At 41.3% G+C, this 16,830-nt stretch overlaps 1 protein-coding gene across 1 annotated transcript; it reads left to right on the forward strand.

The window, feature by feature from the left end:
- Positions 1-1,108: 1,108 nt before the first annotated feature.
- On the forward strand, positions 1,109-15,785 carry RAB36 (RAB36, member RAS oncogene family). Its single transcript, XM_065417845.1, has 11 exons — positions 1,109-1,193; positions 1,951-2,057; positions 5,016-5,107; positions 8,041-8,106; positions 9,628-9,729; positions 11,298-11,362; positions 11,504-11,555; positions 12,619-12,700; positions 14,704-14,794; positions 15,347-15,466; positions 15,721-15,785. The coding sequence occupies exons 2-11, from the start codon at positions 1,989-1,991 to the stop codon at positions 15,783-15,785; spliced, it is 804 nt and encodes a 267-aa protein (XP_065273917.1). The 5' UTR covers positions 1,109-1,193; positions 1,951-1,988.
- The last annotated feature ends 1,045 nt before the right edge of the window (positions 15,786-16,830 follow it).

Here is a 16,830-nt window from a genome sequence, read left to right on the forward strand (position 1 = left end):
TTGATCTCACCTTGTGCACACATAGATAGGCTAATTTACTTCCCTAGGACTATTCACATGAGTAAAACAAGCTGGATTTAGTCCAGGGGCTGTAGAATTGATAACATTCCAGCTTCTCTGGATGATCTATTGATAGCAAACCCTGGTCTCTTGTTTGTTTTTGCAATATGCTTATGTTCACATGAATGACTAAAAATATTTAAAAGTAACTGCACACAATAGAGAACAAAGCACTGGTTCTAGGTAGCAGATTAGGAATTTCAGCTGTTTAATATTCATTGTGTATAGTCTGAACAAATCATTGTCGTTTTTTCATTTTTCATTGTACATTCATGTATTGTTTTGTAAGGTACTGATCCAAGTGGGATTGCCCCTCAAGACTTTGCTCCAGGACTGCCAGGCTGGACTCCAGGACTGACCAATAGAATGTGAGAGGTTTCTTTTATTCACAATTTTTAAATCTCATTGAAACAGATGGCGAAATCCTTTGTTATACAAGATTACAATTAATCCATAAACCTGGAATAGAGGTAAGGCCGGTATGCATTGTGTACTAATTAATAGGTAGGGGAGTGCTCCTACCATACAGATCTGCATTTGATTCCTCAAGGCCCGTCTCTTATTCCCAGGATGTTAGGAGGAGAGATCACTTAAAGGCTTGATAGAACAAACAATTCTTTGTATAAAGGACTCTTTAAAACAGTGTGCTGGTGAACTGTGCACCCTGATTCTGAAATTGAGCTGAAGTCCATTTAGCTGAAATTCTGAAAATTCCTCCTAGGTTTCATCACATTCTCTCAGGGGTTCCATCATTAATATCCTTAATATTACCTTATTGCTAATTTCCCAGTCCTCCAGACCCTTTTCTAAGGGGCTGATCCTGCAAGTCCTTACTCAGGCCCACCACCCGCTGAATTCAGTGGCACTATTTCCTTAATGCAGAATCAGAGGCCCATTGTGCTTACTAACCAATAGCATCTGACTACCCACATCCATAAGTAACCAGTTCAGCCCTTTAAAACTGCTCCATGTTAGAGGGATCTGCAGTATTCTCATGTAGTTAGTTACTCTCTATTCCAGCTCCGCCTTCAGATGTGGTTGGGGGGGGTGGAATGTTTCAAACAGTTGCTATGGTCACACAGTAGCATGTGGAGCTGCCGGAGTAGCTGAGAACCTGCTGCATCAGCTGCTACATGGTGAGTCCTATTTGCTACATGATCAGTTTTCTTATTGGAAATGTCTTTATTGTAAGTGCTGGTAGCAGATAATTACGCTAATAAAGGACTTTTCCCCGCATCCCTCAAAGCTGCATTGTGTAGGTAGTTGGGGTAACTGGGATTTCTTAATATATGCATGATTCATATGAACATTACCCTTCTTCCAAGTCACGTTGTGTATTGACTTAATTCTGTCTGAGTTGCTTTTGGAAGACAGTTTTGTTCAATATCAGGAAAAGTGGCAACTTTATCATCCTTCCGCCCCCAACCAATTGGATGAAATGAGATGTCATGTAGGATTTATAATGCAACATGCATTGGGAAGGGGCATGAGGGAGGTTTCAAATAACAATATGAGAGATTTTTAAATGTTGTGTTGAGACATGTTACAAAATTATTTATCAGATGGAGAAACTATAAACACTTGTCTGTAAAATTAATCCCTGCGTGAAGGAGTCTCTTCCATCTTACTGAAATGAGACTTGGCTGCATTGTAACCTCAGAAAGCCACTCGTTGCTGTAACAGCAACATAATGAAAGAGTTCCTTTTAGCTAAGAAATGGGGCATTTATTACCAAGTGAAATCAAAGATCTACAAGCAGTGGGCTGCCATCTGCTTGGTTTTGTACCAGGAAAACAAAGATGCAGTATCCATAAAGAATGGTCATTTCCTTTTTTCATTCATGTTTGGGGTCTGCTGAGATGATTCATGATCTTTGTCTGTCTCCTTTACAGGTTTCATGTCTAATTGAGACAGACTGGATTTGGACGATGAAGTCCAGCCTAATGCATTTGATTCCTCCAGTGAGTAGGGACAGAATAATCTCCCACTTCCCCAAGGTAAGCAGCTCTTCCTCCCTGTGCCCATACAGCTTGGCACCTGGCAGGCTAAGTAGTGCCTTCCCCACCCACCCAGGAGTTTTTTCCCCCCACTTACATACAATTATTTTTTGCTTTTTTAAAATGCAGAAATTTTAATAATTTCTCAGCATTTCAGAGGGACCGACATCATTTCCCCTTTCTCTTCCAAGGCCGGTATCTCAATTACCAACCTTGATCCCTTCCTTCAACCAAAAACAGACGTACATCTTGACACACAAGCCTTGTCTGTAATTCCCACCTGTTCTTTGAACTGACACAGGTAATTGCCACAGTTAGGGAGTTGTTACAGTAGTTTGGGAAAGGTGAAAAATGTGGCTGGTATTTAATAGGCAAAAAAGGAAAATAGATTAAGGGGGGCTATAGTATTTGATGGAGTTTCCTTTCTGATGTTCTTTTTTTCAGTTGCTCAAAGGTTCTTTAAACATAATCCTTTTGGGCTGTGCCTGAAATAGTTCATGCTTGATCTCAGCCCAAAGATTTTGTTTTTAATTTGATCAGAGTCAGCTCAGTTGTTTTATAAATTATGCAAGCATGGAGGGAAATACACTTTTTCAAAATATTCCATTTGAAATGTTTGCACTTGCATAATTCCCTCTAGAGAAAGAGGTGTTGTTAGCCTCACCCTGCACACCTGTAAAATCTTACAGGATACAAAGGTAACAACCATTGCCTAAATCATGGGTTTCAAAGTAGCAGCCGTGTTAGTCTGTATCCACAAAAAGAACAGGCGTACTTGTGGCATCTTGGAGACTAACAAATTTATTTCGTGGGCTACAGCCCACTTCATCAGATGCATAGAATGGAACATATAGTAAGAAATATATATACATACAGAGAACATGAAAAGGTGGAAGTAGCCATACCAATTGTAAGAGGCTAATTAATTAAGATGAGGTATTATCAGCAGGCGAAAAAAAACTTTTGTAGTAATAATCAAGATGGCCCATTTTAGACAGTTGACAAGAAGGTGTGAGGATACTTAACATGGGGAAATAGATTCAATATGTGTAATGACCCGGCCACTCCAAGTCTCTATTCAAACCCAAGTTAATGGTATCTAGTTTGCATATTAATTCAAGCTCGGCAGTTTCTCGTTGGAGTCTGTTTTTGAAGCTTTTCTGTTGCAAAATTGCCACCTTTAAGTCTGTTACTGAGTGACCAGAGAGGTTGAAGTGTTCTCCTACAGGTTTTTGAATGTTATGATTCCTGATGTCAGGTTTGTGTCCATTTATTCTTTTGTGTAGAGACTGTCCGGTTTGGCCAATGTGACCTCTCTGGTCACTCAGTAACAGACTTAAAGTTGACAATTTTGCAACAGAAAAGCTTCAAAAACAGACTCCAATGGGAAACTGCTGAGCTTGAATTAATATGCAAACTAGATACCATTAACTTGGGTTTGAATAGAGACTTGGAGTGGCTGGGTCTTTACACATATTGAATCTATTTCCGCATGTTAAGTATCCTCACACCTTCTTGTGAACTGTCTAAAATGGGCCATCTTGATTATCACTACAAAAGTTTTTTTCGCCTGCTGATAATACCTCATCTTAATTAATTAGCCTCTTACAGTTGGCTAATTACTTCCACCTTTCCATGTTCTCTGTATGTGTATATATATTTCTTACTATATGTTCCATTCTATGCATCTTATGAAGTGGGCTGTAGCCCACGAAACCTTATGCTCAAATAACTTTGTTAGTCTCTAAGGTGCCACAAGTATCATGTTCTTTTTGCCTAAATCATGCAACAGTCAGAGCAGTGTACAATAACCGTAAGACTAAAAGACCAGCCATACTGGGTCTAGTGGTCCATCTAGCCCAGTATCCTGTGTTCTGACAGTGCCCAATGCCAGGTGCTTCAGGGGGAATGAACAGAACAGGTAATAATCAAGTGATCCATCCCCTGTCGCCCATTCCCAGCTTCTGGCAAACAGGCTAGGGACACTTCAATTTGTGATACTATGACTGAATTTAAGAAATAGCAGGGATCAATTGGGAGGGTTGTGGGAGAGGGAAGGGAAATCAAGCCTGCTTTATTAGAAATCAGTCATAACAGAAAGAGCTCCCTGCACAATGAGGGTATGTCTTCACTACCCGCCATATCGGCAGGTAGCAATCGATTTATCCGGGATCGATATATCGCGTGTCGTTAAGATGCGATATATCGATCCCCCGAACGCGCTCACCGTCGACTCCAGAACTCCACCAGAGCGAGCGGCGGTAGCGCAGTCGACGGGGGAGCCGCAGCCGTCGATCCCGCGCCGTGTGGACCCCAGGTAATTCGATCTTGGGTACTTCGACTTCAGCTACGCTATTTGCGTAGCTGAAGTTGCGTATCTTAGATCGATTTTTCCCCCCTCTAGTGTAGACCAGCCCGATGAGGTATAAAAGATGGTGTAGTAAGAATGACCTGATGGATAGCATGACCACAACTGAATTTTTTTCATTTATGGGGGAAATTAAAGTTCCTGAATCTTTAACGCCAGACAAAAAACACATAGATATCTTGTGTACTGTGGAGTTTATCTAGGGATTTACATGATGAAGGAGGCTTACACTCAAAAAAGTGATAAAATAAGTGACGGAGAAGATACTTTTGTTGTCTGAAGAGGAAGCTGCTGGTCTACTTGGGAAGTTATTCCTGATTAACTCCATGTGTGGATGCTTTTAATCTGGAATAGTTAATCCACTTTAAATTCACTCCCTGTTTTATTCCAGATTAATTTTCATGTGTAGACAAACCCACATACTGTGTAGCCTCACTGCCTGTTAATCCAGGGAATCTTTCTCCCCTGCCTGTCCTTGATGAGGGCTTCAAATTCATCACCTTGTTAATTTGTTCCTGTCTGGCTGGACTCCTTACATGTTAGACATCATCACACAATACATCCAAGTGACTGCTCTGTATTATCTGCAGTGGTATACGCCAGAGGCCTGTCTCCAGTTCAAAGACCACTTCCATGCACTGATCAGGAGTGCTTGTCAGCAACGCAACACTGGGACAGTTGGGTGAGTCTCTGTAATAAACTGGCCTTTACATTTTAAAAAATATTTTAAGTTCTTGTGTATATACCCACTTTCCTTAGTGTCTTAGCCTCACTTCTCCCCTGCCTCCATGTATTTTAGGCCACTTAAGCTGTGTCTGTACTGGAATTCTCAGCCATGTTTGACAATAGTTGTCCAATGCAGTTCCCTCTGCTTCCCACAAACTGGTGTTGAAGTCGTTTTTCCTGCTGATGTAGACAGGGTCAGCCAAATTCAACAACTTGGGTCAACCATGGTTAGGGTCATCCAAGTCCAAAGGATCAACCATGATTTTTAAATGGGTATGGAAGTCTCTTTATCCTGTGCACACCAGCAGGACAACCAAGTTCAAAATTAGCAGTAGGGAATAGGGTAGATGCAGTCTTGCTGTCGTCCTCTCAGTTGATACCAATACTGATTGAGTATAGAAAACCAGTAATTAATACAAATCTTTGGGCCAAATTCTGTTTTCATTTACCCTGGTGTAAATGTGGAGTGGCTCCATTTTCAGTCAATGGAGTTACCTAGAAATCTGGCTGTAATCCTTCAAAACTATTTCTTTCAGAAAAACTGACATTTTATACCTTCTCCTTAAGGCTGGAGCATTATTCTGGAGAAGAATAATATATTGTGCTGAGAAATGCAAATCAATTTTCTTGTGCCTTTCATAATGCTTCTTGAATTGTTTTTTTTTAAATGTCATCTCTCCCAGAGCAGGATTTCCTTTTACTTGTTCTTTCAGTGAAATAATAATGTTAAATTTCACAAACTCAGCCTTATGATTTCATTGCTGAGTCAATTCAGAGAGCTGAGCTGGGGGGGAGATCATCCCTATTCAACTACAATAAATAGTTTAAAAATAAAATTGAGAAAGTTATGGGCAAAGTATGTCAATGATATAAATATTCTCTTTTTGGGGGGGTTGCTCCAGTGTGAAAATCTCTCTCTAAGGGAAACTAACTGTATTTTGAGTACTCAAAATGTAGTTTACTACTCTTAAAGACAAAACTTGTTAATTTTATTGAGCTATATCCATCTTTAAGCAGAACTCCTCATTCATCTTACTGGGGAGTCTTGCTTAAAAACTGAGGATATAAGGGCATACTATGGCCCTGTATTGCTACTTTTTCTTTGCTGTACATCTGTTGCAGGTAGCAGGGTCATTTTCTGAATCTTTAGCATGCTGGCAAAATATTTACTGAACAGAAATATTCTTCTCATCTGTAACCCAGACATTATTGCTTTTACAAGAATTATAGCAACTCCCCTTTCATTTAATCTGGCCCCAGTGAATGGCTAAAAGGATTTTTATTTTGGCTCCTTAATAAAATTAAAGCCCTCTCTTTTCAATGGTCACTAGATCAGACCATTCTTATGCTGCTTCTTGGTAGACAGCTGATGGTTTGACCCCATATATGCAAAACAAGAGCACTATATGTCATGAACAGCTGTTATTTTCCTTTCCTATTATTAATGTGGAATATTTTTCTTTGGATGCAACAAGATAGTGTGAGCAGTTCAGTGACTGGTGGACCATATATTAGGTCTCAGTTCATGTTCCATCAGTGTGTGAGCCCCAGAGTATTTTGTTCTACTAGGAGTTAATGGAAGTCACATACTCAAACAGTTATATTCTTCTTTTGATTCCTTTTGCCTTTAATGTAGCTGATTTAATCAAGTATCATATCATCAGCAGTTAATAATCAGGGATCAGAATTTCATGGAGCTGTGATATAACCTGATATATTGTTAAATAAAATTTGTTTCTCTTTTAAAAAGTCAGTATAGAACTATTAAATCTACTAAGGTATTACTGTAGCATACACACAGGAGACACTAAATTATCATTCAGAGGTTGGTTCATCGAATACAGTCACAGTTACCCACCCACCTGCAGCTCCTTAAAGACATACTAAATTACAATTTTAAGAATACAACTTGAGTCACTTAAAGCCCATCTGCTGCTTCCTGTGGGAGGATCCAGAGCAAAGAGGATTATTTGAAGCCAGCCTCAGATTAATACTATTCCAAATAGTCAGGAAAACTTTTGGCACTAAACGCTGTGTTTTCTCCAGAGATAAATCTCACAGTAGATTAGTCATTATCAGATATTTTCTTGTTCAGATCCATAGGACCCGATGCTGTGCCATTCAAGTCAATGAGTCTTGCTATTGATTTTAGTGGCAGCAGGATTGAGGCCGCACATTTCCACATGCTCACAAATACACAGATTCTTGTATGCCGTTATGTGCAAATGCTCACACCTGCACACACACACACACACACATAAACATACACAGTACAAGCATTCTTAGTAGGAGAGAGTCTCTGCCCCAAAGAATTTACAATCTAAGAAAAACTGGACAATGTAAGAAGCACACTATTTATCTCTGTTCACAGTATTCAGTTCTTTTTGCAATTACAAATTCAGGGTCCTCCCTTCTCCTCCTTTAGTAATTGCAAATTCAGGCTCTGATACTGCAGTTGATTAAGCTAGGGCGGATTCTTGCAGCTGCACACATTCTGCGAAAGCATACCATTCTGCCCTTGCATCACAGCTTACTGGATAGGAGCCTAAATCACCATTATATGGTAAGAATATTGAAACTAAGGGCAAGTCTACACTACAGAGCTACATCAGCACAACTGCAGCGTGTCTGGTGAAGACGTGCTATGCCAATGAGGGAGTGCTTTCCTGTCGGCACAATTACTCCACCTCGCCGAGAAGCAGAAGCTATGTTGGCAGGAGAGCATCTCCCACTGACATAGCACCGGTATGGACAGCACCAAACTTGCGTCGCTCAGGGGAGGGGTACTTTTTCACACCCCTGAGCAACGTAAGTTATATTGACTTAGGCTGTAGCGTAGACCTGCCCTAGTATTAACAGTACTGAACAATAACAAAATATTTGTTACAGGCTGAAAATATCCAAAGTGGTTGTGGTAGGAGACCTCTATGTTGGGAAAACCAGCCTCATCAACAGGTATGGTATATCTCAGCAGATTGGGTTTGCTGTTTAAATGTATAGCAATTTCTCTGCATGCTGGACTCTGTTCCTTTACCATCTATGTTTTCAGGATGATTGCCTCATTGTAGTAAGGACTTTCAGTTTTGTATTAAATCAATAATAAAAATATTAAGTATTTTTATTCACCCCTCTGCTGATCACAGTACCCCACATTGTCTGTCTCAAGGTGGCTTTGGGGCATTAAACTGAAGGAAAACCAGAAAATCTACAATGATAGGCACTAAAATTCACTACAGCATCATAGAAAATCCCTGTTAGCACCTTGATCAATCCTTTTTGGCAGTGTAGGATTATTCCCTCTATGGTATAGTCTCAAATATTTTGACCAGTCTTGTTTTAAATGATCCAAGATATGGGGCTTTCAGCATTTCCTCTGGAGGGCTGGAGTGGCCCTCAGATTCTCAGTCTTCTTTGGAGAATTGTTCCTTAAAACATTTTTAAAAGATCTTGCCTATTCACTGACCCCAATAAAAGGAGCTCAGGCTAGAGCACTCTCCTGAGAGGTGGGAGACACTTCCCCCCCCCCCCCATTCAAATCCTTTCACTCCAGCAGAGTCCCAGGCACGTGTACTAACCAAAGCATTAATTTCATTGATTCTTCCCAGAATACTAAGGCCAGTTCTATACTTTATGATGTGATGACAATATCGGGATATGGAATTTAAGTAGCTTGTTATCACTATAGCTTCCTTACTATCCTCACAATTTCAGTCAGTTCCTCAATATTGGTAAGAAGTAGATTCTGGATGGTTTCTCATCCTTTTGGATAATTAATTTTTTCTCTACTTAACGTGATCCATATTCATCTATATTTGCCACCTAGCAGATATCCCTTATAAATAAAGTATTCCATGGTTTTAATTTCTTTGATAGTCAAAAAATAGTTTATTCTGATTTTCTCCAGTCCTGGGGGTCTGTTAGGGTATGTCTACATTACAACTGGGAGCATGCATCCCAGCGTAGGTAGACAGACTCCCTGTGAGTGGGGCTCGAGCTAGCATGCTAACAATAGCAATGTGGATGTTGCAGCTTGGGAGGCAACACAGGCTCTCAAGTCCATCCGACCCTCTGGATCTGAGCTTGGATAACTAGCCCAAGTCTCTGCTGGGGCCACGACAGCCACACCGCTATTCTTAGCATGCTAGCTCAAGGCCTGCTAGCACAAGTCTGTCTACCCGGGCTGGGAGGCTCATTCTCAGCTGCAGTATAGACATACCCTTAAATAAGCCCACTATAGTTTTCCCTTTGTTTCATTTACTATATCCTTACTCAGAGTAACTACCCTCTTCATTATCAATTTGTTTCTCATTGATTTGGTAAATATTTTTGAAATACAATGTGACTGAATACAAATCTTCTGATCCACAGTTATTTAACTCCTCCCTATATAACACACCTTGCACAATACTGAGGCATGATACGAAATTTAAAAAACACGATGCTTTTGGCTTTCTCCTAATACTTTTTTCATTGCAGGTTTTGTAAAGATATTTTTGACCGAGACTACAAGGCAACCATTGGAGTGGATTTTGAAATTGAACGGTTTGAAATAGCTGGAGTGCCATATAATCTCCAGATGTAAGTTGGAACATTATAGTACCAGCTGTTTTCTTTCTTGCATGCCTACAGTTTGAACAGAACTTGAATTGCTACAGGCTTTAGTGGTATCAAAACCTCTGGTTTATATTCCACACAACATAGTGCAATGTGAGAAACACCTGCTATTCTTGGACACTGAAGAATTTCAGGATTTTAGTATAAACTTCAATCTGTTGGGTTCCTTGTCTTTGAAAGCTTTATAATTGTACCACCCACACTCACCTTAGATACCATGTCTGATTTTTTTTAGTTGGGTTCTTTCTTTTTACTCAGTTTTCCTGTAAGATTGAATGAAGCCCTGAACAGCAAATTATATCCTGGGCTACATCTGTCCCACTTTGTTGCCTTCAGTGGGAGTACATGGATGTAAATGAGCACACTGTTTGGTTTTATGAGATTTGGGCTTTGCTCCTGCACCCATTGAAGTCAGTGGCAAAGCTCTCGGTGGCGTAGGATCAAGCACTAAGGCCCAGATCCACAAACCGCAGACTTAGGCGCTTACATTTCATCTTCAGATTCCAATTTTGGCTCTACTGTGATCCACAAAACTCTTGCCAAATCCTGTAGATGCCTAAACTCACTTGGCTCTAAAGTTTTCTGGGTGAAAGCTCCCTCAGCACCTAAGTTTCTGCCTCTGGGCATGCACACTTCTACCTCATTCTAAGTGTCTGGATGCCTATCTCCTGCCTAAACCTCAGACTAATCTACAAACCAGGGGAAGATAGGTGTTCTGCCTAAATCATGTGCAGGGCCCAATCCACTAGGCTTGGTCAGAGTCCACCTACTGTATCGGGTCCCATTCAAAATTTTGCTGGAGGAGGAAGTAGTGCTTTCCACTTATAACTGTTAGCCCAATGGTTAGTACACGTGCCTGGGACTCTGCTGGAGTGAGAGAAAAGATTTGAACGGTGAGTCTCCCACTTCTCAGGAGAGTGCTCTAGCCACTGAGCTTTGGAGCTCCTTCAATCTCTCCTGCTGAAGCTATTCTAGTTTGGATAAATAAAGAGTGATTGGAGCAGGGGGATTGGAACCTGGGTCTCCCATCTCCTTCAGTGGTTGCTTTAACCACTGGGCTACAGAACCAATCTCTCTGTCTCTTCCCCCAGTGACTTTTTCACTGTGGATAGATACTTAAATAGTCACTGAGTCAGAGATAGTACAGGGAGTCTAGGCGTCTAACTCAGGTTTTGTGGCTCATAATGGTGTTACTGTGATTTTCTGCACACCTAAAAGTTAGGTGCTGCGATGCTCAGCACTGCAATGCCTAAGACCCTTTGTGGATCTGGGCCTAAATGACTTCCCCAAGGCTAAATCATGTCTGTGCTGAGAATAGCAAATACAGGGTTAAAATGCCTTGATTAAAATAATGGTGCTTTACACTTTACAGGATGTCTAACAGAGCTTAATGGGTAACATATTCCAGATGGTAACACTTCTCAGGTATCACATTCTTCTCCAACTTGTACCAGTCTGTTGCTTCATTAGTGTGTTTGCTCAGGTTGCACTGGGTTTGATTGACCTGAAATTTCTCTTTTCCTTCTGCACAGATGGGACACAGCAGGTCAGGAAAAGTTCAAGTGCATTGCATCTGCTTACTACAGAGGAGCAGAGGGTGAGTAAGTCAGAAAGCACTTCACAGTCAGGATCAAATTAATTGTGCTCTCACTGTATGCTTCAGGAGCTGAGTTGAACCCGTAAGATTTCTAATTCACTGTCTCATTTAATTATTTTTTCTGTGCTGTTTTTATTGCAGTTATTATAACAGTGTTTGATCTGGCTGATATCCAGACCTTGGAACACACGAAGTAAGTTCCTGGCCAAGTCTTTGAGATTTTAGTAAAAGGTCTCCAGCATAAAACTGAACTGGGAATTAAAATTCACTGGGCTTGATTTTATGTGTAGGTATCTTACTAAGCCAGAAAAATGAAGGGTGGATTTAGCCAATGTGTCTGAATAATTTAGTGTCTCAAATGTTACTCATTTCCTAGGCTTTCTACTTACCAAATAGCATTTTCTTACTCCAGTACTGTCTTTAGTGATGATTCTGATAGAAAAGATTCTGGTACTTAGATTTAAAGCAGAATGTGGGCTGTAAAGGGGAGGGAATGGGATATTGGAGAGACTACCTTGCACACATCAGTCATAAGTACTGCAGTGTCTGCAGCATGTACAAATATCATTTTATTAAATAGTGTCTCTGCTTAGTAGAAGGTTGAAGTCTGGGGGCCTAATTTTTCTTTCACTTACATTGGTAACTCAAAGATAACTCCACCTAAATCAATGGCGTTTCACAGGTGTAAAACTGGTGTGAGATAAGAATCAGGCACAGCTTCATAGTGATCTTTTCCATTATGTGGCTGAGTAGATTCTTGCCCCAGTGGGAGTTTCTCTCGCTTTCCTTCACTCTTTCTTCTTCTCTGCTTCAACGTTCATCTTTTTCATTCTCCCTCTGCTTCTCCCTCTCTCTTCCTGTTCTTGCATCTTATTCCTTATCTCTGGGCTGTGTCACCATTACTTTGGCCACATCCCTTGCTGTGGGTGAATAGTGTGGCACTTTTGCATTCCTTCTCTAGGGGCTCTGATCACTGGTGGACTTACATTCTAAAGTGGGCAAGGTTGGCTGAAACAAGAACTACTTTCACAGGATGGTAAGTGTGTATCCAGAGGAGCTAGAATAACTTCCAAGCCATTTATTCTCTAGTGGGAAAGGCACATGACACATCAGCATCTTCCTCGTCTCTCATTCTCTTTGTTGTTGGTTTCTTTGTCTCTTTCCCTTTTCCTCCATAAACCTCTATTTCTTTCGCTCCTCTTTGCCCTCTTTCTTCCTCTCTAATTACACCTTACTTCTCCTGTTCTGTGTTTCAGGCAGTGGCTAGAGGATGCATTGAGGGAGAATGAGCCAGGGTCCAGCTTCATCTTTCTGGTTGGAACAAAAAAAGATTTAGTGGTAAGTAGGACAAAGACGGTTCATAAAATGTGTCTCCCCTAACTCATTTCAGCGAATTTCCATTTGAAGTTAAGTCCAGGTATTGAGTCCCCAAAACATGTGGTAGCTGCTGCAAAGATCTTGAGAAACAAACTGTATAATTACCAAAGCAAAGAGAAGTCATGTAGACGTGGAGCAGTAAGCTTCCCAGAATGGAGCAGAGTGAACATTTTCTAGAGTGCTGGAGGTCACCAAATCACTCCCTGTTCTGTTGGAGGCACAGCTTTACCAAACACACCTGAAGTCACACACAGCAAAGTTTAAGACCTGAGAAGATTCAGTGCCATGGTAACACCCCTAAAGACTGCTATGTAGACAATGGATTTAAAAGCTCAGTTATGTCCCCACCCCCTGCTTCTTTGAGGGGGTCATTTGCAAAAGGAGGAGGGAGCAGTTGGCCTCTTCAGACTTGAGTTTATCTCCTTCATTAGCCACCACCCTGTCAAAATTTAAAGATTCAAAAGTAAACACCCTTTCCTGCTGTTTAGCTATATTTTCTTTCAGTTGCTGCCTGCATTGCTACTCATATCCCTAAAGCTCCGTAGCCCACTTACTTTCCATCAGTTCCTTGGCTGTCTGAAGGAGTGCTAACGCATCCCAGAAGGCTTTGCTCCTATCAGTTACAACATGTGAAGCTCTTAAAATCTTCTGGCCTGTATCAGGGCAGCAGATAGTGTAGGTAACAGAAAAAATTAAACAGGTTTGAGAGGTCAGGGGACACGAGAGATGGGCTCAGGTGGAACTGGAAGTAAGAAGGAATTCTGTTTGGAGGAATGTGGGACTTTGTCTTGTGTGGCAGGAGAATATTGGATTAAAACTGGAAAGATGTCAGCAGGTACAATAGGCTGATTATTAGATTCCCCACCTATAAATACTCTTGAGGTGCTTGCTGATCATCTATCACTCTCCCAGATGCACTTTGAGTAATTGTAAGCCAGTGAACAGTGGCTGAAGCAGTGAGAAGCTCTTAATACATGGAGCCAGTGGCAATGAGAAACTGACTTGGGTCCTGATCCTGCTGCTGCTTATGCAAATACTTAACTTTAAACATTTGAGTAGTTCCATTGACTTTATTGGGATTACTCACATGTTTAAATTAAGCACTTTGCAGGACGGGGCTTTAGGATTACACAATACTAGTCAATTTCTATCTATAGCCAGTTGACCATAGAGAGCAAATTAAGAGAGAGAAAGTCTTTTAAAATGAAAATAAAGGTACAAGAAATTAAAAATAAATAAAATAAAAATAGAAGGGAAAGAAAAAGAAGGCAATAACAGAAAAGCAGATTAAGAGGAAAAAAAGACTAGCAAGAGAGCAAAAAAGTGGAGGGGGAGAGAAAACAGCAAAAACAAAAGGGTTAGAAAGAGGAGTGAAATCGGGAGTGCAACATGAGACCGATGGAGGAGGAAGAGCAAGGAGAAAGGACAATCACAATTACTAATGCCCTATTGTTGGTGGCTCCTGTAATTTTCTGCTTAGAATTATTTAGAGACCATCTCTTTTGTTCTGTATTTGTACAGCATCTAACAAAATGGGGTCCTGGTCCATGAGTAGGGCTCCTCACCGCTATGGTAATACAAATTATAATAACCACCTGAAGGCAGCATTTGATAGCTCTCTAGACTCCCATATTGTTAATGTGTTCACTTCTGCTATCTGATGCTTCACTGCTGTGGAATAGAGAGGGAGAATTATATTTAAAAAGAAGTCCTATGTCAGTTTCCCTGTCAAATATCTATCTCGCTGTTTTCTTTCACTAGTTCTGTCTTGATATATGGGACATCCTGGTGTACAAGCTCTAAGGCAAGGCCAGGAAAAGGAAGGACTGGTCACTGTGAAAGCTGGAAGTCTCACAATGTAGGGACTGGTAGCATCTTTGCATTACTGTTACCCCAGATATAATCTGGGAGTATTGTGCCTGCTGTATGTTGCAGACAAAGTGATTCCCTGCTGTTTTATTCAGTCAGGTGCCGCATGTGAGCGGACAGAACTGGATGCCATTCGCTTTGCTAATGAGATGCAGGCTGAATACTGGTCTGTCTCAGCAAAAACAGGTTAGTCACTGCACTGGAGACTGGTTGAGTGTGGCCAGTTCCACTTGCTGGGAAAGAGGGTATCAAGTTACTTCCCCTGACTGTGTGCACACCAGTTGATCATGTGCACACTAGGCTATATATATGTTTGAGGATATATGTTTCTAAATGGTTCTACATGGCTGTATGTACATTTGTACAATCATGTTTGCAGAAACGTGCATTGTATTTGTATGCATTGTCTAGGTTTATTCATAGATGATGTTGCACAAGTGCTTGTGTGTGTATCAGTGCTCAAACTGAGGCCATAGGAAGCTATATTGCACCACACATTTCCTCTGCTGCTGCTCATCAAAAATATATTTGTATGTGTGGTTGAAGGAGGGAAATGAGAAAACGTCACCATGGGGTGGTGGGTCTCCAGGATATACTGTCACTTTGTGGGGAGCACTTTTAGGGTGGCACACTATCACTTTACTCTCCAATTTGACCAGTGTTTTGTGTTATGTTTGTATATTTGATCATGCGTAGCTGTGGGTTTGTAAAACATGGTGGTTCTCTCCTGTTTCCCAGGGGAAAATGTGAAGGAGTTTTTTTCTCGAGTTGCTGCCTTGGCCTTTGAACAGTCTATGCTGAAGGAGCTGGAGAAGAGCAATGGTCGCATGGCCCAGATTGGGGCAGGAAACCTCATCAGTACGTTCAGCTTCACTGTCTCTGTCCACTTCAATCACTTAAAAGTTTGGGGGAATGCGGATGTTTCTTGAGGGCCAAATTCTTCCTCATTTATACCAGCGCAACCTCTCTGACTTCATTGTCTGTCTATCTTGGTTCTTATGTGTAGTTGCACAAGTGTTACTGAAGGCTGAATCTGGTCTCTGTCATCTTTATTACAGGAAGGTGATCCTACATGGATTAATTATGTAACCCTTTGGTTTCCTCATTTACAGAAATAGAAGGAAATTCACTGGAGACTCCAGAAAGCAACAGCCAAGCCAGCCTGAACTGCTGCTAGCTTCCAGTCATTTCTGCAAGCATCACACCTCCATCTGCATGTGCGTACACCTGCATGGCGCACCTGCAGCAGGGAAAGCTCTCAAGCAGCTTCCAGTTGAGAGATGAAAAGTCAGTTTGTCTCAGGAAAGAATGGAGGAGCTGAAAATGATTCAAGCAACTTCCCTTCAGACAGATGATCTCTCTCCCACCCCTTGCTTTGTGCTCTCCTTGTGCAGGCGGCACAATGGTACATAAACCTTCCCTGTGCAATAGGGAGATTGCTTGTGTGATCACCTGAGGGATGGCAAGCTGTCTTTACTCAAGGGGATGGAATCAACCGACCTTTTCCGCCTACTACCAGGAGGACCTGTAAAAAAATGTTCTGTACTTGTTTTATGTTCTTGGTAGCCACCAGAACTCTAGAATCTTGGACAGTGAAGTCCTGGCCCCATTCTTGTGGGAGCAGAAAACACATGGCAGTGCTGATTATTGTGGTGTATTTGATCTGTTTTGTCTTTTAAACACAAAATCCTTGTACAAAATTATGCTGACTTGCACCCAAGCACACCCAGTTTACCATGATAGCGCTGAGAGAAATATTCCTCTTGTTTCTGGGATCAGGATATCTGGTTTCAGGATATCTGTCGATCCGTTGTAATTTTTAAGTCTATACATATTCTTCTTCCAATGGATGCAGACCAGAATTCCACTCAAGTGTGTGTGTGACCAGTGTGCTGGAGTAGTACTCGTCAGAGTGACAAACATGCCTTGAGCCTCCTCATGGCTCCTCCTAAGGCTATATAAGGCTGATGCCACCCTGACCCCCCTCAGGCCCTTCTTATCACTCATGGCCTGAGTCGCAACTTCCCATGTGGTTCTCCTCATGTTTTTTTTTCCTGCTACATAGTTAACTTCATTAAATCTGTAAATAGCTATCAGTACAAAAATATCGCTCAGGCATGCAGGAGTGAAATCAGGAAGGCCAAATCATACTTGGAGTTGCAGCTAGCAAGAGATGTTAAGAGTAACAACAAGGGTTTCTTCAGGTATGTTAGCAACAAGAA

The sequence above is a fragment of the Emys orbicularis genome, chromosome 16 (genome assembly GCF_028017835.1).
Source record: "Emys orbicularis isolate rEmyOrb1 chromosome 16, rEmyOrb1.hap1, whole genome shotgun sequence".
Classification (NCBI taxonomy): Eukaryota; Metazoa; Chordata; order Testudines; family Emydidae; genus Emys; species Emys orbicularis.